The 24,370-nt window shown below is 41.8% G+C and overlaps 1 protein-coding gene across 1 annotated transcript in view; it reads left to right on the top strand.

Annotated features, from left to right (window-relative positions):
- GAS7 (growth arrest specific 7) overlaps positions 1–9,753 on the top strand; it is a 75,421-nt gene extending 65,668 nt beyond the window's left edge. The window contains exons 13-14 of the mRNA XM_026068542.1: positions 555–653; positions 1,163–9,753. Coding sequence (XP_025924327.1) covers positions 555–653; positions 1,163–1,276 — 213 coding nt within the window. The 3' untranslated portion in view covers positions 1,277–9,753. The remainder of the gene's footprint in view (positions 1–554; positions 654–1,162) is intronic.
- Positions 9,754–24,370: the final 14,617 nt, after the last annotated feature.

Genomic DNA, 24,370 nt, shown 5'->3' with positions numbered 1-24,370 from the left:
TTTCTGTAAGGGCCCTACATCAACCAGCAACCTGCCTTTGCAACTAAAGCAATACTGGGGTCTGCTGACTGCTAGCTGAGCTAGAAGGAGACTTATCCCATTTTCTCATCTGGTGAACAGTTAAAGCTGCTCTTACGGTGTCTGATTAGACCCAGTGTAGTCAGGCCTGAGCTGTGCACCACAACACTGTCTCCTCCTTCCCCATGAAATCACTATCTGGAATTAGCAACAAAACATACAAAGCTTCCATCAGGAAACAGGTCCCTCTTGCTTGCAGTATGCCTTAAGGCACTAGCTCCTGTTTCTCCCTTGGCGGTCTCACTTTTAGCAAGCTTTAGATATTCTTTTCTGTCCTTTGGCTCGGGTTGAAATGACTTCTCTTGTTTGCTGCCATCTCTTCTCTGCAAATAAGAGATGTGTAACTGTAGAGTTCAACTCTAAAGCATGACCCTGCGGCAGCATCACACTAACTGGCGAATTTTTCTTTGTCAGCTTTCCTCTAGGCCTTCAAGCTCAGCTTTCAAGAAAAATGTGGATTTTTTTTTTCTTTTCAGGAGCTTGAGAGACTAGAAGTAGAAAGGGTGGAGATGATTCGGCAGCATCTTTGCCAATATACACAGCTGCGGCATGAGACAGACATGTTCAACCAAAGTGTAAGTCTGCTTTCTACTCAGCCCTTTTGGTCTTTACTGCACCTCATCTGAGCAGAACAGTGCATGTTCTAATCTGACTGGTTTTGTAATAAAAGGAAGATGGTAAATAGACAGTTTTACTGTTGGGGGAAGAAGTATAATCTTTAAAAAAAAAAARGGGGCTAGTTTTCAAATATTTAAATACAGGGGATGTATGCTGATCTGTAGTATATGGTTGGGCTTGATGTAAGGTGTATATTGCAGTACAGGAGCCAAAGGCTGACTGGCCAATGCCTGGTATAGGAACCCTGTCTCTGTTTAATGTTATAAGCCTGCCTTTTCTCTGCTTACCACCACTAGGCTTCCCATTCAGACCAGGCTTTTGTCCACCCGCCCTTGAGTACATGCAATTCTCACTCATCTGCAAATGCAATGTAGGCATGCCCATAGCTGCTTAAAACTGCAGAATAATGACCATCTCTGCCTGAAATGTGTCTTTGACATTTTGATTCTTGTTTTGTTCGTTTTAGACAGTAGAGCTTGTGGATCAGTTGCTTCGGAAAGTGGATCCTGCCAAAGACAGAGAACTGTGGGTAAAAGAACACAAAACTGGAGATATCCGACCTGTGGACATGGAAATATAGACTGATCTATAGTTATATGTGATGGGTCCACTGAATTAACCAGGCTAATTTTTTTTTCTTAAGAGTCAGAAGAGCACAGAGAGAAGGTTTTTCCACTACCAGACACCTTGTAATTTATGCCTGCACGGGCTATCTCTGTTACATTTAGTCATTAAAATGGTCCTCATTGTGGTAAGCCTTAAGCACCAAACATTCCAGGGTTAAGAAACCAGATGTGTACTTCCCACCGGAGGTTCCCAATTGCACGCAGCTTCTAGAAGAAATCTGCTTTCTGGTACAGAGAGCTCTGTTCTTCAGTGACTTTGTGCTACAACCCTTGCATGACTCTCTTTATATAGTATGTTAGAACAACCATGCAATGAGCCTCTGGCTAGCAAGTAGATAACTATTTGAAAGTGATGCAGGAAGCAAGGAAGTCATGAATCCCAGGTCTGTCGCTGACTGCTTACATGGCCATAGGCACGTCAATTAACTTTTCTGGCTCCCCATCTGTAATAAATACACTTCTCACATCAATGTTGCGAGGATACATTTATTTCATATAACACAATTTCCCACCATGACAGTGAAAGGACGACCCTTTTCCCAAAATAGGAAATAAGGCAAAAGGCAACAGAGAACACTCATGTCCTTCCAGTTTTATACTCCCTCTCAGGGATACATAAACCTATTAGCATCATCATTTCTGTTCTAGGCCAATAGATAATAAGGTTGAAAGTGTTATCACCATTATTTATGAGGAAAGACTTGGTTGTGCTATACCTACCTCATTAGCTGTCTGAGTGCCCTCAATGGCAGGAAGAGGTTATTTACCATGGAATAAATGAGATGTTCAAAACCTTTCCTGCTTATGCAGGATGTTTTCCCACAGTATCTCCTTAAAGACAGTTTTCTTACGTTTTGTTTGGGATCAAGGTTTAAATTGGCCTTTGTTGGTTCCTTCAGGTGAATAATCGCAGCCTTTAGATGCCCTTAATTACAAATTCACTGCCAGGTTCTTGTCTAGCCAGACTGTGAGCTTTAATCTTTTTAGAGCTTGATTTTCAAAGGTGCCATGTATCCATGATTCTAGATTGTTTCAAATGTAGATACAGGTGCCTTCTGCACAATCAGATTCTTAACCTCGGAGTTTTCCTTTGTTACCCTTGCTACGAACTACCAAATATTCACCACTGCTCTTGGCACATAATGTTGTGTAGTTTGGAGACTGGTTTTGCAAAGCCGTTTGTTTTCTTCTCCCACTGTTATTTGTTATTTATTGTTGAGTGTTGCTGTTAATATATTTTCAGCATTTCAGACGGTGGCAAGATTCTTGCTTTAGAATTAGCAGAAACCTTGATTCTCACCGCTGTGGCCTTTACTCAGTGCTTACTGTTTTGTCTACAGTTTCCCAAATTGTATTATTTGATTTGATCCACAATCATGCTGCACTTCATCTCATTGTTAATATATATATATTTTTTCTCTTGGCACTGAATTACTGCTTTCTTTTATTCTACACCTATTCTATGTTTTTATTCACAAATCTCAAAGTGCTGTGATCAGATGATTCAGCATTAATCCCCTTTACAAATACAAACTGAGACACAAAGAAGCATTATCTGAAACATTCTAGATACCGCTGCAGTGATTATTTTTCTGGCTTGTCATTTCAAACTGAATTTCATTGCATTCTCCTCTTGTTCCCTCTTACGCAACCGTTTCTTTGCCAATATAGATTCATGGAAAAAAAACTCTCTAAAAATCTCTGATGTTCCAAATCATTCCCTTCCTGCAAGTGTCTCCTCAGCCCCCTTCTCTGCTGTGTTGCAAACCTTTATCCGACATTGGCAGGTGCAGTATTATGATCACTGCATGTTCAGGACTGTGTCACTATGACCTGGTGTTCCTGATTTTTTTGACCTAACACCTACCACACTGCACTTCAGTTGCATATTTTTGAATTTGTGAGTATAATTTTATTCTCTGTGTGGGAAGCATCCGGCACACTAGAACCTGAATCTCTCCTAAGCACCTGCAAAGACCTTTGCAAAACAAATGAAATATGATTTGTCTAAGCACCGCTGAGTCTTTGAGCTCCGTTAGACTAAAAAATGTTTCCTAGACTCCTCTTCTGCTTCTCAAACAGGGAAATTTTGTGCTGATCTGCCTTTCTCAGTCTTATTATTCAGTCACTCTCTGTCCTTAATACTACAAATAAATGTTTTGGCATACTGATGTGTATTTTTGCTATCTCTACCATGCACTTTGGAGGACAGGCGTTCTTTCCCCCGCCCCACCCCACCCCAGCCAAAAAAACCCCCAAACCTTCAACATCCAAAAGCTACTGGAGTACTTAAGAGCTGAAGTCTTACGTGTCCCCTGTATTCTCAGATGTATTGTAATTGAAATGAGCATTCCTGAGAACACCTCACCACATTTTTTAACTCTTGATTGCAGAACCAAGCCAGTTGTGCACTTTATACAGTATTCTACTTAATAGATATCTGAAATACTCTGTCATCAATTACATTTTTTCCCTCTTTTTTCATAGATATTTGTTATTTTATCTATTTTGAACTGGAAATACTCTCCATTAGCACAGATATCTCTCAGGACTGTTTTTAAGCTGCTTTCAATTCTCATTTGTAGTTTCTGGTGGTTTGGATTTTTTCTACTTGTTTCCAGACAGTTTTGCTCCAACTACTTCCAGTTTTTGGTTCATTTGAAATGTTACAGGAATGTGTGAGTTGCATAGAATTATCTTGACAGGAGCTATATCTTTCTTCATATCAATAATCTAAGGAGATCACTTGTACCTAACTTTTGTTTACTGATGGTTAATCTTTACCAGGCAGAGCAAATTCTCACATGGAACTACTGTACAGCAGGTAAAATACTTCTTATATTACAAGACTTTAATCTGTAATTGGTGGAAGTGTTGGAAGTTTTGTTGTTGGTATTAGACAGTTTCCAGCTTACTTCTGGCAAATGGAAACTCCTTGCGATATCACACTACAGTTACTTGGGATCAGTGTTACTTGGCCTGTTCCCTTCTCTAATGGATCCTCTTAATGGATTGTGAACACTACGATGTCTTATAAATTAGGGAAGGCTCAAGACCCTGTGCTTCTGAATGGACAGCAACTTTAAAGTAGGTAGTGGCATCTTTGAAGCAGAGCATGGACCCCTACCCTCTTTTTATTCATTCTTTAAAAAGTGACGCTAAGAATTTTAACATTCATACATTCATCGTCCATTSAGTTGCAAAAATACAGTCATACCCAGTCTTTCCTCATACATTAACTCATCCTAAATAGCTTCTCTCCCACACCAAGATCAAGCTTCATATGATATTACAATAGCTAACATCTAAAAAACATGATGATGTTTTAATGTAAATAATTAATAGGAATTACAAAATAAAGGACTGAATAGGTATTGAGCTCAGGGATCACCTTGTTTTGTCCAGCAGATGGTCCACATGCTTGGTGGTAGTTTTTAATGTTTTAGACATCTACTGGTATCAGTCTTTCTTTGTTGTTTGACATACCTACCTTAAATCGTATGGCTCTATGGTCACAGACCAGAAGGCAAGCTTTTGATTAGTGTCATTTGTTTTCACATGAAGAAGTACAATTAGTGGGAATTTGCCTTTGATTCTCACGTAATAGCTCTGCTTGCTCTGGTCCTTGTTGAAACTGCTGTGTTTCAGAAGGCCACCTTTGTTGTGTAGCTCACTCTGTCTAAACAATATTGTGGCAACTTGTCTCATCCTGTCAAGCCTCATTCTCCAGTGATCTCTGATTCAACCAGAGCTTTCTACCACTGCATAAGCTAGAGGGCTTCATGAATTTCAGCTGCTCTGAATCGTTTTGGTGTCCTGACTCAGGTGCCAGAACAGGTGAGTTATTGAGCAACTGTAACCTCACCTACCATACAGAATGAGAACATGCTATTTATCCTCCATAGCAGCCTGCCTGCTATTTTCTAGGCCATCTTCTGGCACAGTTTACTTAATGGAAAGTCCTCCTTCTTTGAAGTCTTTCTCCAAGGTTTTCTTTCAACTTTTTTTTCCTAACAAAACTAATTTGGGATTCAATGATGTTGGCTGTTTCCTAGATGAATTCCCAGATGAATTGAAAGTGATGAGTCCTTTACCACAGGGGCCAAATGCACTGTTCTTCCATGACTGGCAAGATTCCAGTTGCTTTCATAGAATAACTTCCAAAAAGGCCTAATTTTCAGGTTCCCAACCTGCTCCAGGTTCTCTCACTTCCATAACCCACATTTGTTCGTTATTTCTTCATCTAGAACTTCTTTTGAAAATCTTCAGGTGTTCCGTTCTAGGAATGCTATTTCATTATTTGATACTGGGATCTTTAGAGATTACATTTAAAATTGGAGGGAAAAAAGTGTAAAAAAGTCAAAACAGCAATGAAAAGATATATGAAAATCCCTGTTCTGTCTCTGGGATACTTTTCCCTCCCTGCAGCCCTGCTTGAGCTGCTGAGGGGTAGCTGTACTCCCGCCTGTTGCACAGTTACAATAAGTATTGAAATTGTTCTTGCTTTCATGCATAACAGGTAGCATGCAAGCTTGTTCTCGGGTTCTTTTTGTGCTTTATTCATCTGTGCAATTTCATGCTGCAGAATTAGCTGCTTTTCATTTACCTCACAGCCATGCACTGTAATGCCACTTTGATTGTGTATCTGTGTTTTGACAGTGAGCTGCATTCAAATCACCCAGTTTTTGTTGTGCCTTTTTTTTTTTTCCTAGCAGGACTTTTCTGTAAAGGAAGCTGGTAAATGCTCATTAGCAGTTGTTATTGCTCAGACCTTCTCAGAGCATCTTTAAACTCATCCCTGTTCTTTAAGGCATTATTTAGATAGTTTCTGCAAGTTAGACTCCTTAGTCTTTAAGTAGGAACTTACACTGCTCTTTTGACCTGCTCTCTAGAAGTGCTCAGCACTCAGATTTCTAGGAAGTCAACAGGGAGTGTGTCGGTGAGAAGACACTTTGAAAATCAGGCTACATGATTGCATGAGCCTCTTTTTTCCTTAGGCTTCAAGTATGTGTAAAAGGTAAACCCTGAGAAACTGAAACCTCAAACACTTGAATGTATAAGAGCTAGCTGCTATACATACAGTTTCCAGCAGCTCCATGACAGACACTGTCAGGCTATGTCAGGAACCCAGTTCTAGAGCAAGGGCCTGCTGGTCTCGTGGTTCTGATGCCAGCTGTCAGAATCCACATCCCAAGGCAAGTGAAAAAGTGGCTCTGCCCATCTGTTTATTCAATTGCACACAGGGAGAAAAAGAGAACTGCTTACCCAGCTGGGTCTTTCTCTGTCAAGCACCTTAGAAATACAGACCAGCACCTTGAAGGGCCCACCTGGAGTGAGTCGATGTAATTTCGTGGTATGATCAGTCTATTGTTCCATTCTGAACAGAAAAAAAATGTATTTTGCACTAGCGCAGCCTGCTGGGTCTGTTCCCGGAGATGAGAGTCAGATCTGTTGTCCTAGAAGCAATCCTGTACATGCTCAGATTTCCATATTGCAAGAACACTTCTTCAAAGGACAGTATTAAAAGAGAAGTTTTCAAGATAATAAGCTTTCCTGATCACTGAGCTTTCTGGAATGTATACAGGCTTCTTGCTTCACAGCATGTGTTGAAATAGATGGGGAATGACGTCCCAGAGGTAGCGTTATTCAAAGCATTGCTACAAATAATTCTTGCTATATGGGCATTCTTTCTGTACTAATACAGGGATAGGGAATGGCTGACTGGTGTCCCAGCTCCTTCGCGCTGTGGAGTCGTATGAGGCTTTGCACAGGAGCCTGCTGGTCACATTTAATATAACTAGGCAGATAATAGTCACAGACAGATTCAAATAAAAATCAAGCACATAGGACAGTAAAATGTTTAAGTGTCCCAGTCAGGTCTGAGCTTCATGACAGCAGACATTTGCCCTCCTTAGAGCCCTGCCGCATCCCAGTAACAGGCTCACCAATGTCTGGATTTTCCTTAGCACACGAAAATCAGTGACAAAATGATCCCTTGTGTCTATTCCTTGATACAGGGCTTGTTGGTTAGCACCTGGTCATGACAGCTGATTTGTGGCAACACCACAYTGATACCTAAAGAATGCTTTTTGGCACTTGGCATTGTTGTGATGTCCTGCACCATTGCACTGAACTGACCCTAAGTTAGGGAGAGATGTATCAAGCCTGGTTTGCAGGCATTCTCCAAGAGTCTGGAGCACGCAGTCTTTCTAATTGCATAATGGTGATGTATTCTTTCACATCATTAAGTCCTTGTCTTTTCTGGAGGACTACTGTATAAAAAATATTCATCACTTTGTTTTATAGTTGATCTTACTCATATAAATATGCAGCATTCAGTTCTGATTTTTCCTCTTCATTGTTACTGTAGCCACACTTCCATCACTGACCTACACCAGTTTTCAGGACCTTTTCTTTAATTTTGAGTTTTCGTAGAACATCTCTGTTGCTTTAATGTGCTGACCAAACTTCATGCTTTTGGATATTTTCTGAGTGATGAGTGCTTGTTTTTTAGAGAATTTTTTTTCTATTTTTATTCTTTTCTTGCCAGCCACTGGGTTTGAAAGTGCAATGATTCCTTTTTATGCTATTCACAGTTTATTCTTTCTTCCTGGAGATTATTTTTTTTCTGAAGGGACCAACACATAGCACAATTTGACTTAAATTTCTAATCCGATGCATTCCTCAGGTCAGAAGTTTTTGTGTCTAACTAAGCATCTGATTCTAACAATCATGCACTGATAAAAACTTTCAGAGACTGATAAGTTACATTTTAGGTCAATAGCATAATGATTGCAGGAAAAAATATTTACATAAATTTGAAACATTCCAATTTAATCCCTTCAACTTACATTAAGTTGAACTATTTTTAGGTATAACGTAAGAGAAAAACTCAGTGGAATTTCAGAACAAAAGCATTTCAGCTGCTATATTCAGGTTCAGTGAGCGGATAACACTATAATTTTGAATACATACAGTCTTTCAGGACCATTGTTTCACACATAACTGAATAATGGCTTGAACTGCAAATCTACTAAAATTCAGCTAGCAGTTCCCCCCAAAGTGCCTCTTTAAATTGTACCTCATACAACCGTATAAAATACATTGATTCACCCTATAAATTTCCAAAACTCAGGAGCAGCCAGTATGCACAGATCTCGCAGGATTCTCAACACTCCTTCCTTGCTCTGCACTGTGCAGTCTTTTAGGGCAATCACATATCAAGTAAATCTGCCTTTATTTCATTCATCATTTACTGTCCAGCACAGGCATCATAAATTCTCAGTGCTGAAAATGGAGTAGGAGATGTTAGGAAAGTTAGATTTAAAAGCAACTGCATTAAAGGACAGTTGCTAACCTAATCTTCTGACACATCCTTCAGTAGAGGGGTCTCTGCAGAATAAGTAAGGAATTTTGCAAAAAAATAGTTGAGTAAAGGGCATCTTGGACATAAGTAGTGCTATTTTTTAGAAAACAAACCTTGACTCTTCTCTTTGAAGCAGTTGCTTAAAACAAATTTTCCGGTGCTGGAAGAGTAAAGTTGATTAGTGCTTCTGGGGATCTCATATTGCATGACATGACAATCTAGTCATTCAAATTTGGGAATGTTTGGCCTGAAATCTCTTGTTCCTTTGGAGTTTTTGAGGTGATGGCTGAGCCTAAGAAATTTTCATGTCCATTTACCATTCTGTTACTCCAACAGGGGAAGAACACTCTTTAGGGACAGCAGCATCTATCATTATGAAAAAAGCAGGTACTAGTACTGGACAAATGATTTCTCATCCTCCTTAAATAGTTTCCTTTCTTCCAGCAGTCCAAGACAGAGTGAAAAATGCAATTCTAAAAGCAGGGATTCAAAGGCAGGCCTGATCAGTAGTCATATACTAAGAGTTTTCTACTAAAATGAAGTTGCCTATTTGGTCCTTTTTGTGTAACTTTTGCTAAATGCTTTCCAAGTTTTTAGGAAAGTTGTCTTTTGCCAGTACTAATGACTTCTTTATAAAGATGTTTAACCAAAATTTTATATCTTTCCATAAATTTTGGCTGAATAGACCCCTTAAATAATTTATGTATCATGCAACCTCTGTCTGGGTAACTAGTAAATATTGGATCATTGTGCAAATTATGATATGGCTTTTGTTCAGTAAAGATATATGAAGGAAACACTTACTGAAGAAGCTGAATGCAGAAAAGAGTTAAGGGGCAGATCTTCAGCTTGGGTAAACTGGCAAAGTTTCATGGAAGCTAATTTATGTCAGCTGTGGATCTTGTCCTTCAATGTTGAAGGCATTTGCTATACATAATTTTTCTGTCTTAGTGTAAAACAATTTCATATGGTTAAACTGTATTTTCCTATATTGTTCTTCAAACTCCTATGCACCACAGTGCTCATCTCATCTCCTGTAAAATAAACTGTACAGAGATATATTGAGCATGGCGTTGTCTTTACCCAGTTGTTTTACTTCTACCAAAGCCACACACCTTTTCACTGCAATATCGTCAAAGTACACTGCAGGTGCCAAATGCACGTTTACTGCTTCATTGAGATCAGTGTAATGCTGCTTGAATGTGCAATTGCGTCACTCAGGTGTGATCTACTTGTTCGTATCTATTTCAGATCTCCGCATGATATTCAGATGAGTACAGTTCCTCCAGTGTCATTTGTATTTGCAAATCAATTAAAAAAAACACATGTACTTAAATGATTTTGTTTCTTGAACAAGCAGGTAAGCTGACCATGATCAGTTGCAAAGCAGTTGTAGTGAGATGGGCATAGTTTAAGTGATCTGCAAGTCTTCTATAGCCCGTTCTTTACCTGAAAGTTCCATGTGCTCCTTGATGCTTAACTGAAGAGAGAGCCCTTAAGACTGTTGTAAAATGCTGAAAATGTTGCTGTTAATAATTTTTTTCTGATTTGGATATTTGAGCTAATAGGCATGTTAGCAGGGATTTTGACAGAAGTCAAAATCAGCCTTACCAAAATCCTATCTAGTTCAACAGCTGTCTGCAAAAGCGGCCAGTGTGGGATACTTCTGAAAAAACAGAAAACAGAACAAGCGTGTATTGCAGTTCTGCGGCACTACAAGGGATTTCCAGTTCAGGGATCTTGGAGGTGAAGGCACTGTCTGCGTACCTCATAGCCCTTAGTGGAGTTTTCTTCTAATAATTTGTTCCGTTTTGAACTCTCAAAAATTGAGTTATTGCAACTGCCTGCAGAATGGCATTCCACAGCTCTAGCATGTGGTTTTTTTGTTTTTTGTTTTTTTAAGATATAGGAATACAGGAGATGCTACTACAGGAAATTTCTTATAAAATGATGAGGTAAGTAGTTGGAGAGGTGTGTGTACTCTCTCTAGAAAAGCAAAAGAAAGGTAAGACCTTGAACAAGTTCCAGGTGAAAGCTTGGTTTTCAGAGCGGAATGTTTGCACTTTGCCCAAAGTAGCCTAAATCTGTTTAAAAATACTCCAGATGCTTTTTCAGATGTTGATGCATGGTAAAGACCAATTTGGTGAACACCCAGCAGTTCTCCAAATACCATGCCATATTTAACTGCATCTGATCAGCGATAAGCATTTTCAGTTATAGAGAGCTTTCACAGAACTTTGAAACCCAAGATGGGGAGATATTTTACAACCCACAATACTTACTGGTACGCTGATGCGATGCCAGTGCTTACAAAGACATTCATGGTGAAATGACCAGAGTGAACTACTGAAATACTTCATTGGAAGCCTCACAGCCTCTGACATTTAGCTATAAAGAAATTGGAAGAAGATTAGCAACAGGAGATTTTACTCCATTGTACACAGGAGAACCTGTGCTAGAGTTTTGTGACTAAAATAAAAGATCAGGCTTGATTTCCCAGTGCAGTTAAGCCTTTGACTCTCTCAGGTTCCTCAGAAATGAATTTAAAGGAAATAAACCTGGAACAGCATCAGTGAAGAGTTTTGATTTCAGACTTCTGAGGTTCAGAAGTAGACATGCTTTGTGCCTCAAGCTTGTTACCTAATGCTTCAAAAGTTCCTGTTGATTATGAATAAAATTATGACAATCTAGTCTGCAGCTTCTGATGTTTCCCTGATCAGCAAAGTGATCCTGAAATCTTCAGATAAATACTTACAAGTTTTCTATATGGTGGTCTAGGCAATATGTTAGGAATGTCTGTAAGTTCTACTTTATTGCAAATATTAAGTATAAGCTAAAATCACAAGGTGCATGCACACCGGTGTTTTGGATTGCTTACCATTTTGCTCTGGATCCTGTTCCTCACATTACCCACACTGCATTGGTGCTAAGTTGCTATTCCCTTTCGGAGTGGAATAACTTAGCGTCTTTGAAGGCAGAATTTGAGAGCGAGTCAGTGGTTAAATTGTCCCAAGAACTGCTATGAGATGCAGGGTGGAAAGAATTTCAACAGGTCTTGCTCCCACACTGCAAACCAGTGCTGGAAGTCTGCCCTGACAACCCTTGGCCCCTCATGCACTTTCACCCTGCTCCTTTGTGCACTGAGACAACTGCAGCTTCATGCTGTCAGTGAACAGATGCAATAGACTGCTGATGAGTGTTAATAACAAATATTAATTCCTAAAGAACCATAATGAATTATTAAAATGTCTTATGCTTATAGGGAGGCCATATGGCTCCAGGTGGAATGTGTTGGGTGGGTTTGCATGAGTTGTCTGAGTGAGGTTCTGAGCAATGCCACTTAAAAAAACTAAATGTGGCCTCTGTTAAGGTCCACGGTGCCCTGAATAGTAACCTGACGAGAGTCTGTTGGCCAGAGGAATGGGGATTCCTCCCTAGAGCATGTTGCAGAGAGACTATACGCATGGTCATTGAACACCATGGTACAGTTGTTTTTCAGTATCCTTATTATCTTGTGATTTCCTTTATGGAAAGAATGAGTAGTATGGTTGGTCATATATGGCAAGAGTCCTGGTAAATAAGAATGCTGCTGACATGATAAATATCTGCAGCAGAACACTGCATTTCACTTACTGAGGTACCCAGCAAGCTGCGTTTACCTGCCCAGGAACCATAAGCATTTTCCAAAGCAAACAGTTTGATCTTTGCAATAAATTATTGCTTTGCTTTTCAAGGCTGAAACTATTATAGAGCCCTGGTAAGATGCAGCCTCCCCAGCCATCAGGATGTGTGGGACGTTGTTTAAATTTTTGTTTAAAATGTGTGTTTAAATCAAAAAAAAAAAGTTTAAATCTGGACTGCTTTGAAAAGTTGGACTTTCTTAAGAGGGGAATTGGAAATTGATAAACCCAACTTAAAAACAATCTTTCAGACTGTTCAGAGTTGGGAGAGGGTGCAGCTCAGAAAATGCTTTGGATAAGCTTCAACTGTGAAGAATGGCTCAGGCCTGACATAGACTTAAAAGATCCTGTAGCGTGTGTTTCTGCATATGTGTTATGGCTATGACACATGACACATAGAGCCCCATCTCCATGTCACTTAAAAAAAAAATTGTGAGATCATGGTCCTGTTGGCAGGAAAAAGACCCAACAGGAAGCTGCGGAAAAGATGAGCTGACACCCTGCTAGTAAAAGGAAAATGCTTTAACCAACATAGGTTTTGTTCATGACAGTCCTGAAAACTGCAGTAAATGCAAACTGAGCCGGTTTCAAATAGCACTCACCCTACTCATGTCAAGGAAGCCTCTGTGAAAAGGCCTTCTCTTTTACTGGCCATTACATTAGCCAGTATGGGAAGGTTTTTTAGAAGAGTTCTCCAGAGATATGCTCCCTGGATAACTGTTGTGACAAGAGGCATCTGGATTTAGCGATCAAATTATTTAGGCACATAGTCAGTGAATGCTGAATGAGGCACTTTAGACAGAATTCCTCTACACAGAATATTTCAGGACTAGGCCATGGCTTGGTTGCCTGCAGATGCCATTGCGTATTTGTCCTATGCTGTTGATGCTAAGTGTTAACTTGTGAGGAGAGACTATATCTTCATTATTAATTTTGAACAGTCATAAAACGTGTAAAAATTGCAACTTTTCTGATAATTTCAAAGCATGTTTCAAGGATCTGATTATGTACTTTTTGCAATGATTTCCCTGCAATAAAAGCTTCATTGGTCTGTTTAAAGAAAATCTTGTCTTTTTGGTTCATTTTATTTCAGCCAGGGTCTGTCTGCCACCATTGTATGTAGGTGGATATTTAATACAAACCAATGAGCCTAGAAGGCCTTGCAGAGTAAACTGCGGATTTTAAAGCCATTAATAACCGATCCTTTTGACACAAAAGCAATACCTTTGTCACCTAAGAGGAAACATTGATGTACATCTACCTTATAAAATGGCATTTCTGCTTTTTTTTCCCCCCCATATGCTTATAGCAAAGCCTTGAGAGTGCTTAGAGCCTCAACACTGCCCCTGTTGGGATAAAGCAAGGTTAATCTTTTATCAACATTTCTCTACCCAACTCAACTACAGAAAACATAGCCTTATGGTGCTGACATAGCTCTGGACTCTGGGGAGTCTCCTTCCTTGCAGTGTCCGGTAAGAAACTTGCTGTAGTCCTGTGCTTTTCCTCCTTTGAAGAAAATGCCCTTAAGTTGCTCATGAAGTATCTGGCAGTATACTTACTTCAGTTTTTCCTATTTCATTTTTCTTCAAAGCCCAGTAGTCCATAGGTTAGTAAAACTCAACGGTGCTACACAGAACATTTCATTAACTGTTTCCTATTTGTAAGAGAAAAGCTTTTCATAAGGCATGTTCTGTAGAAAGGAACACCTCTTTTAGGTCCCCACTTTGGGGTTCTGCACAGGGACTTAAGTGCAAGAAGCTAAGGGCTAGTTTTAAATGGCCACTTCTAAATCATCTTAAGTCCAGGAGCATATAGCCTTCCTTTATCAAGAGCACTGTGTTTCTCTTCCCAGCCTGTATTAGGTTTCAAAAGAGGATCTGCCAGTATTTCCTCTCTCTTTTATACGTGGCAGTCGTGGGTTTCCCTCCCCCACCCAAAGGCTAAACAAGCCAGGAAAGCTCTTAACACAAACCTCTCTTGCGAGAGGCTTTTAAATTCGACAAGAATATCAAAACAGGTGAAAGATAGTAATTGCTCTTATAGTTAAATTGCAGAACCTGATGCCATAGGATGCTGAAGATGTCAGAAGCTTGCATTATTCTAAAAAGGGTTAGACTGTTCAAAGAAAGTACCTGCCAAACGCTGCTGAATCCAAAAATGTTGCCTCTGGTTGCAGAAGGTTCTAAACTGCAGCTTTATGGAATATGGGCAAGTATTTGAGGGAAGCGGCACTACTCGTGTGCCCAATCACGCACTCTTCCCTGGCTCTTTATTGCTTTCCACTGCTGGAGACAGAATGCTGAGCACCAAAAAAATACGGGTTTCAAGGACGTGTCAAGGGTCCTCATAGGCTAGAGTTTGCTCAGATTTTGTGGTTAAAACAAGACATCTCATGGAATCACTACCCCAGCATGTCCCCTCAAACCCTTCTGTATTTGCCTCAAGGGTGAAAACAGTGAAGTCTCATTACATTTACATGCATTTATTACATGATCCTTGCTGATACATTTCATGTTCCAGCCCTGTTTTTGCTATTGTCAAGAAACACCCTAGATACTTGACAGAAAGGTAGTTAAAAGACTTGTCATAAATATCAAAACAGAAACAAGCAACCTTATCAACCGGGTGACTACATCTATTTAGAACAATTAAAATACCTGCTAAAAATATCACTGAAAATAAATCTGCAAATTCTCATGAACACAGAGGAAACTGATTCTAGTTGTTTATTTTTTTAATATAGCGGGTGGTGTTATGTCTGGCATAGTTTTTCTACATATATGTCTCTACAACCAACTTTCTTCTCTTGAGAAACCCCAGGAATATTTTCAGGTGCCCTTTCACCTTCCCTCACAGGTCAGAGCCATTTCTGCCTCTTACAACGCAGATTTTAGTTTTTGGAGTGTCGATGTCAGTCTCTTACACCAGATGTCAGTGTGCCTCGCTTTTTGTCCTACAGGGCTTCAGGCTGGATGTCTTTAGAAAACTGCAGCTGTGTGAACAGAAAATTGCAAGATGTGATATCAAGATTGGAGATGGATGCTGTGCAGGCACAGACCCAACAGATTAGGAAACAACCACCTTAGCCACAAACGTGTAGTTGCTTAGTTTTTTTAATCTTGCTTTATTGCCATAATTGTCTCACCCTTGCTCATTTTAAGAGTCTACACTCCTGCAATGTATCCTGATTTGGAACAGGGAAAGGAAAGAGGAGGTGACAGGACATGTCCTGTGATAGGACATGTCTATGTGACATCTAGTTGCATGATTTTCTTTGTATATGATCCCGGGTATCAATACAATCAGCCAAGGACAGCATCACATTTGCAGCTTCATTATATGCTTTACTTCCAGCCACAGTGCTACTGCTCGACCCGGAATTGAAATCCTTGCCAGGGCAGTATCTTTTCAGGGAAAGGCTTTGCAATTAATTGTAGTTATAGGGCAAAGCAGTGGTGGTGCAGCACAAGATTTCTTGAGCAAGGGGTAAGGCATAATTTCCAGCTAAGGGCAGAAATGGTGCTGAACCTTCATACCACTGAGATCTACAGTCTTGGAAGCATGCTGCTGGGTGGATGCAGGATGCCAAGTTAGGAAAGGAACCACACAATCCTCTACGGTACAGTCCTCTTCCCTGGGATCACCCTAGTGGAGTTGCTTCTTATATCTTCCAATGCTTCACCTATGCCCATCATAAACAGTCATGTTTCCATTAAAAGAAAAAAAAAAAAGTGTGATCAAGAATAATGGTATCAGGAAACAGCAAAAGCAGGGCATACTCCATGAGAAGGGAACAAGCCATGAGCCGAGGGTGACCACAGCACAGGCAGTGCCCTCCCTGAGCAGGGCACAGCCCCACAGGCTCTGAACATTGTGGAAAGAGCAGGCCACTGGTAATGGGGTCCATCAACACCGTCAGACAAGGTGAGGTCATGAACCAGGTTCAAGGTGCATCCGGGGAGTTTGGTCAGGAGCAGTGGGAAATGAGGCCAGAGACAGGACTAGGAGACAAGGCTACAACACAGGACCAAGGTCCATCCAGGAGACAGGACTGGAGACAGCAGCACCTAAGGCATAGCTTAGACAAGGACTGGATGCCCAGGCCTGAATTTAGATGGAGCTTCTGGCACCCATTGGCAGAGGATGTGGGTGGAGGGCCYGCGTGAGGCTGGTCAGGGCAATTAAGGCCTGCTAGAGCCCTCAAGGCCCTAAGAAATGGCAGCTTGTTCATCCTGTCTCCATTCATCTGTGTTGGTCACTGTACAAACACAAGAAGAGATGATTCTGCCTTGTAACTTAGGACAGATGGAGAAACACCAGGTGGTAGAAGGTTAGAGATGCTCAAAGTGATTTGCATTGTTCATGGAGAGATTCTCACGGGACTGTTGAATAGAAGAGGTCATTACTACTTCTCTGAGTCAAATGAAAAAAAGTTAAACCTGGCCTTACTCTACAAGCAAAATGGGCTGAAAATGTTTGTGGAAATCTCACAAGGTGATTATGACGTATGTCCTCCATGACGTCTTTAAAAGCAAAGCTATGTGCAGAGTTGCTACAGTTGGTTTAAATTTTGTTTTGTGACTCTTTCCTGGTTTGCTACACAGGTGCCAACTACCTTTTTGCCCGCATGGTTTCATTGAACACAATGGCAATTCCTATGTTCATCAGAACTGATGGTCAAGACAAGATGGCCCAAGGAGGGCTGTTTGCATGCCTTACATTGAATCTGACYTCATAAAACAGTGACGTTTTGGCAGTCAGGAGCTTCTATCCTGAGTCAAACCACAAAAATATTGATGTCACATTTCTTAGAAATGTGAAAAATCTTGCTTGTCTGAAGAATCTTGCTTGTCTAAATTACTGTCTCTGTCCTTATACAAATGAAAAAAAATTACAAACATTCACTAGTGAAGTATTTATTGTAGGGACAAACAGTCCAGCTTCACCAGCTAATGCCTCATGATCTGTTTGCACTGTTTTTTCACAAGTCCCTGAAGGCAGAGGATAAGAACTTCTAACTCCAATTTTATTTCACTTCCTGTTATATAAAGCAGAAAACCAAACACGTAGTTTCCTGCAGCTACAGCATAAATTAGTCTTTTTATTTACAAAGCTAGACTTCTTGTACACTTAGCAAATGCTTTAACACTATATGATTTGCCTTAAAGAGACTAGAATGCTCCTTTTATTTTAGCTGCTTACATGCATTTAAGCTGACCTCGCCAATGTGGTGACATTCATTATTCTCTACTCAGAGATTCAAGCTTCAGGAGCATTTCTTACTGTCTTTTCACTTTATGGCAAGTCTATTTAAAGGGGAGAAGAAGGAGAAAGGGTGTGGGATGGTGCTGTGGTTAAGGTAAAAATGTGRGAGCAGAGTACTGCTAGCATTTCTAACACTACTGACATTTCTCAGGAATCTTTTCTGTTGGCTCACRTTGTCATGAAGATGCCTGCAAATTTTAGCAAAAAAAGCATGAAATATGTTCCAGCTGTATATTTTGTAGTATAATTAACTGCCTGGTTGCTGAGGTGCTTACACATCTTGAAGGAATGCGTGCAGCCAACACCTTTTATTGCCCTTGATCTATGCTTTTCCCAGTTTTCTCTATTGCTGAAACAAACTCATTACTTGCCTCTCAAGTGTATAAAGAGCAAAAATTCAGATTACACCAAAGGTCCACATAGCCCAATATCCTGGCTTGGACAGTGCCCAGTAATTATCAGTTCCTTAAGGACAGGGGTGGAAAGCAAGCTATGTATTGTGATACTTCATGATACTGCCGTAGAATACCCTCTGAGCCTCTGGTAACCCCCGTTCGGGGACTCTTCTCCCCAGGAATGACAGTCTTGTATTTAATAGCCCTTGGCAGATTTTTTTCTCCCATGAATTCCTTTCTAAGCTCATGTAAACTTGCCAAAACACTCTGTAGAAAACAGTTTGCACAGTATGATGCTGATGAACTGATACAGTGATTTTCATACAGTGATGTGCTATATGAAATCCCACTTGCTGCTAAACCGTAGGCAATGGCTCCAGCTCAGGGATGCTCTTGTCTGAATAAATGGTCTCATTGCATCGATGGTCCCTCTCCTGCTTTAGGTCTTCACATTTTGTACCCATCACACCCACCCTTCACTTCCATGAACTCTGAAGGATTCAAGCTGCCCCAGTGTTGGTTTCCCTGAACATGGTAGCAATAGCTGTCCTACTTTAATACCTTGCTCAGCCTTGGCCAGAGTTCTTGTCTTCCCTTGATGACTCCACATAGCTACGGATATTAGATCAGCACAGCAGGCTGTAAGCATGCAGCCCACTGCACCCAGGAAACAATATACTGGGTGCATAGCTGGAAAAACTTCCTAGGAAATGAGAGATGACTGAACAGCATCTAGTGTTGCTCACCCAGCAAAGTCATGACCTAACCACAGGCAATCATCTCTTCACCCTTTCTTTAGGACCCTCAGCCCTGCCCCCAAAACTGTTCATTCTGTTTCGGTTCATCTCCCTGGACCATATACACTCCTCTACCTCATACCTGCCACACATCTTAAAAAAAAAAMCCAAAAAACTCCAGAATAAAACCTGCCTCACACAAGAAACTACATTCTTCTCCAGATGGAATCCAGCTGCTTCTTCCTTCCAGGTGCAAGCTCAAACATAATGTTGTTTACCAATACCAGAATCTTCTTACCTCCTGCTCCCATCTGGGCCTCTCTCTGATCCAAGGATTTTATCTGGACTTCATCTTTGCTCTGTACTGGTTTTCTTTTCTAGCTGGAAGCTGCTGACTGCCTGCTTCTTGATCACAACTGTTGCTGGTCTTTTGGGGCTTTCTCTCTGATACTCAGAGTCTTGCATTTGGTCTCTCTTGTCTAGCGTATCCCTATTTTTCTCTCTCGGCCTTCACGGGCTCCTCTTCCCCTCTGTCTCTCCCTCTTTGTACAATTTCTTCTGCTCAGACAGCTTCAATTCTGCATTTTAACAGTGGCTCATTCCCTACCTCCTTTCATTCTCTTGATCTCTCATTAGGCCATCCCTTGCATAGTTCACCATCACATCAATACAGAGAAGTCTGGACACCATACCCTTCCTTTCTATGCCCCTACTTACAGCACTATCCTTGCTCCCCTTTCATCCATCACCCTCTTCACTCCATCTGAGACCTTCATCTGTCCTGTATTTGTACAGCTCAACCAGCCATTATGGGGTTTGCAGGCACAGTGGACCACATTTGAGCTGCTCACTGACAGCACTGTTTCAAGTTGCAAAGCTCCCTGCACTGCAAAAGGTGACAGGAAGAGGCCACCCATGGGTTATTAAGGCTTATTCTATCCTGACATTTAGACCTGTCCAGATTGGAATCTTGGCTGGAAGATGCCATGATTCCCTTCCAACCCAGAGACCAGGGCTTCTTTCTGTTTAAAAAAAAGTATGGGGAATTGGGATGACCAGTGTAGGGTCAGGTCTCTCCTTCAGGCACATACTGCTTCTCTGAAGTGCCAGTAAACAAATGCACACAGCATGGGGAACAAACAGGATGAATTAGAGATCTGTGTGTAGTTGCAGGACTATGATCTCATTTTGATTACGGAGTTGTAGTGGGGTAGCTCATACGCCTGGAATGCTGCAGTGGATGGCTACACGCTCTTCAGGAAGGACAGGCGAGGAGGGGGAGTCGCCCTTTATGTGAGAGAGCAGCTGGAGTGTATGGAGCTCTGCCAAGGGGTGGACGATGAGTGGGTCGAGAGCTAATGGGAAAGGATTAAGGGGAAGACTAACATGGGTGACACTGTTGTGGGTATTTGCTACAGGCCACCTGATCAGGAGGGAGAAGTAGATGAGACCTTCTACAGACAGTTGGAAGTAGCCTCACGTTCCCAGGCCCTGGTCCTCATGGGGGACTTTAACCACCCCGATGCTGCTAGAGGGACAACACAGATTGCACAAGCAATCCAGGAGGTTCCTGGAGAGCACTGATGATAAACCTGACACATGTGGTGGAGGAGCCAACAAGGAGAGGTGCCTTGCTGAACCGTGTACTAACAAACAAGGAAGGGCTGGCTAGGGGCAGCCTTGGCTGCAGTGACCATGAGATGGTGGAGTTCAGGATCCTGTGAGGAGGGAACAGGGCAAAAATCAGGATAACAACCCTGGACTTCAGGAAAGAAAACTTTGTCCTCTTCAGGGACATGCTTGGAAGAATCCCGTGGGATAGGGCCCTAGAAGGAAGAGGAGTCCAAGAGAGCTGGTTAATACTCAAGGATCTCCTCCTCCAAGCTCAAGAATGATGCATCCCAATGAGCAAGAAGTCAAGCAAAGCAGGCAGCAGACCTGCACAGATGAACAAGGAGCTCCTGGCAAAACTCAGACAGAAGAAGGAAGYGTACAGAARGTGGAAGCAGGGACAGGCCACTTGGGAAGAATATAGGGACATCATCCAAGTACGCAAGGATGGGACTAGGAAGTTCAAGGCCCATTTGGAGTTTAATCTGCCAAGGGATGTCAAGGACAGCAAGAAGGGCTTCTTCAAATACATCAGTAGCAAAAGGAAGACTAGGGAAAACATGGGCTTGTTGCTGAATGGGGCAGGAGCCCTAGTGACAAAGGATACAGAGAAGGCAGAGAAACTGAATGCCTTCTTTGCTTCAGTCTTTATTGGTGAGACTAGCCCTCAGGAATCCCGGACCCTAGAGACCACAGAGAAAGTCTGGAGAAAGGGAGATTTTTCCCTTGCTGGAAGAAGATCAGATTAGGGATCATTTAAGCAAACTTGACATCTACAAGTCCATGTGCCCTCGTGGGATGAACCCATGAGTGTTGAGGGAGCTGGAGGACGTCATTGCTAGGCCACTCTCGATCATCTTTGAAAGGTCATGGCAAACAGGAGAGGTGCCTGACAACTGGAAGAAAGTCAACGTCATTCCAGTCTTGCAAAAGGGCAAGAAGGAGGACCCAGGGAACTACAGGCCAGTCACCTCACCTCCATCCCTGGAAAGGTGATGGAACAGCTCATCCTGGGTGCCACCTCCATGCATGTGAAGGATAAGAAGGTGATCAGGAGTAGTTAGCATGGATTCACTGAGGGGAAATCATGCTTAAGAAACCTGATAGCCTTCTGTGATGGAATGACTGGCTGGGTAGATGAGGGGAGAGCAGTAGATGTTGTCTAGCTTGACTTCGGTAAGGCTTTCGACACTGTCTCCCATAACATCCTCATAAGCAAGCTCAGGAAGCTCATGCTAAATGAGTGGACAGTGAGGCGGCTTGAGAACTGGCTGAATGGCAGAGCTCAGAGGGTTGTGATCAGCAGCGCAGTCTAGTTGGAGGCCTATAGCTAGGAGTGGACCCCAGGGGTCAGTACTGTGTCTAGTATTGTTCAACTTATTCATTAATGACCTGGATGAAGGGACAGAGTGCACCCTCAGCAAGTTTGCTGATGATACCAAACTGGGAGGAGTGGCCGATACACCAGAGGGCTGTGCTGCCATTCAGAGAGACCTGGACAGGCTGGAGAGGTGGACAGAGAGGAACCTCATGAAGTTCAACAAAGGGAAGTCCACAGTCCTGCACCTACGGAGGAATAACCCCCCTGCACCAGTACAGGTTGGGGGTTGACCTGCTGAAAAGCAGCKCTGYGGAGAAGGACCTGGGAGTGCTGGTGGACAACAAGTTGACCATGAGCCAGCAATGTGCCCTTGTGGCCAAGAAGGCCAATGGTATCTTGGGGTGCATCAGGAAGAGTATTGCCAACAGGTCAAGGGAGGTAAGCCTTCCCCTCTACTCAGCCCTGGTGAGGCCACATCTGGAGTCCCGTGTCCAATTTTGGGCTCCCCAATACAAGAGAGACATGGCACTACTGGAGTAAGTCCAGCAGAGGGCTACAAAGATGATTAGGGGACTGGAGCATCTCTCTTATGAGGAAAGGCTGCAAAAGCTGGGCCTGTTTAGCCTSGAGAAGAGAAGACTGAGAGGGGATCTTATCAATGTATACAGATATCTAAAGGGAGGGTGTAAAGAGCATGGGGCCAGACTCTTCTCAGTGGTGCCCAGCAATAGGATGAGAGGCAATGGGCACAAACTGAAACACAGGAAGTTCCATCTGAACATGAGGAGAAATTTCTTTACTGTGAGGGTGACGGAGCACTGGAACAGGTTGCCCAGAGAGGTTGTGGAGTGTCCTTCCTTGGAGATATTCAAAAGCTGTCTGGACACAATCCTGGGCAGTGTGCTCTAGGTGACCCTGCTTGAGCAGGGGGGGTTGGACTAGATGATCTCCCGAGGTCCCTTCCAACCTCAACCATTCTGTGGTTCTGTGATTCTGTGAAACAGCCCAGGACTTGCAGCTTGGCAGTGTCTGCAGAAGTGCTGAGAAGTGGACCAAGAGACAGCAGGCTGCGAAACACAGATGCAGTCAAGCTGAAAGTAGCTTCATCTGCCTCCACCATGCAGATGAAGGAGCTGACATCAGCTAGGGTTGGGAGGGAGATTATGCCCAGACAGTTGTGACCTTCAAGCGCCTGAGGATGCATGTCATAGTTTGGCATTTCTCTGTCCTGCTGCTGTCCCCCACACCCAGGATTGTCTTAAAATCTCCAGTTAGTACTGAGCACTYACAGAAATAAAGACTGCCAAGGAAGGCACATTTTGCTGGTAGGGCTTCACTCCCTCTAGCTCTGGTTTCAGGGACAGTTATTTGGAAAGCTGGGAACTATTTTGTCTACATGGACCCAGAGGTGCAGGTTTGTGATCTGCTGTGCTTGAGCCTGGAAGTGTAGGGAGACCATTTTGCAACCATGTCAGAGCTTGGTCAGCAGCTAAGATGGACCTTATTATCCCATCCCAGTCTCAACATCCTGGAGGAAAGAGGACTAATAATCCTGTTATAACTGTAGTTTAAGAACAAGCTATCATATGATACTTTGTTTATCTATGTTAATAAAGTTGTATTTTCTCCCTTTAGTAATATGTGGTTTTTATATTAACTCATGTTTGTACTGGAATAAAGCACATTATTAGTGCTGTTGTCTTTCCCAGGCATTCAACCCTGCCAATATCTTAGCTTTTTCATAAGATATAATGAGGTGGCACATGGGAAACTTCTTCATTTCACTCCTGTTTGGTGCTTCAGGAAGTGAATACATCAAGCATGCTAGAATGGGCATATCTCAAATTATTTAGTATTGTAAAAAGTACAAAACAGTATTATCAATTCCCAGGCACAGCTGACAGAGGGCTCTCCTTACCAAGATAAGCTAGAGGGTTCACTATCTGAGCCCTTGAGACACATATATTTCTTAATACAAGAAATATATTTAAATGAAGAACATTTATAATTAGTATGTAGTTGACATCTCAGAGCATTAAAGGAGCTTTTCTGTCTGGAAGATGATTGTGTTTTATGTGTAGGAAAGCATAAAAATTGATAGCATGCCTCACAACAGAATATTTAGATTAAATAAATCTTATTCATATAAATCAGACCAGTCATCATGCTACATCTAATAGGATAGATCAGATGAATCCCACAAGCTATTTTGGGCTTGAGATTCAACTTTTGGTCTTGCAAGTTCTGATGGAAAACAAAATCCTTCGGAAAGACCCCTTTCAAACTTTGTGACTCAGGCTTTAGCATGCATGGTCTCTGATGCCTAGAGCATGATTATACCATCTTGCTTAACTTAATGAGCTGCCTCAGCAGACCCCAAACTGCCAAGACCACAAGAGCCTGGCCACTACCATTAAGATCACTTTAGATCCCTTCAGTCTTCCTGATAAGGTGAAAGTGGTGGACATTTGTAGAGTAATGGTAACCAACTGATTGATAAAGAGAAAAATCCATGGTAACATTATAGACAAAGTTTATGTTGCCTGACAATTAATCTGTGTGCAAATTGAATAAGTAATTTACAGAAAATGTTACTCATAAAGAAGAATCACTATAGGTCAATCTGTCTCCTTTACCACTTTGTTTCATCAGAGCAAGAACATATTTCTTGTC

This window comes from Apteryx rowi, unplaced genomic scaffold, assembly GCF_003343035.1.
Source record: "Apteryx rowi isolate R43461 unplaced genomic scaffold, aptRow1 scaffold_275, whole genome shotgun sequence".
NCBI lineage: Eukaryota > Metazoa > Chordata > Aves > Apterygiformes > Apterygidae > Apteryx > Apteryx rowi.
Note: the sequence above shows the minus strand (reverse complement) of the source record. Positions and strands in the feature narration are given on the sequence as shown.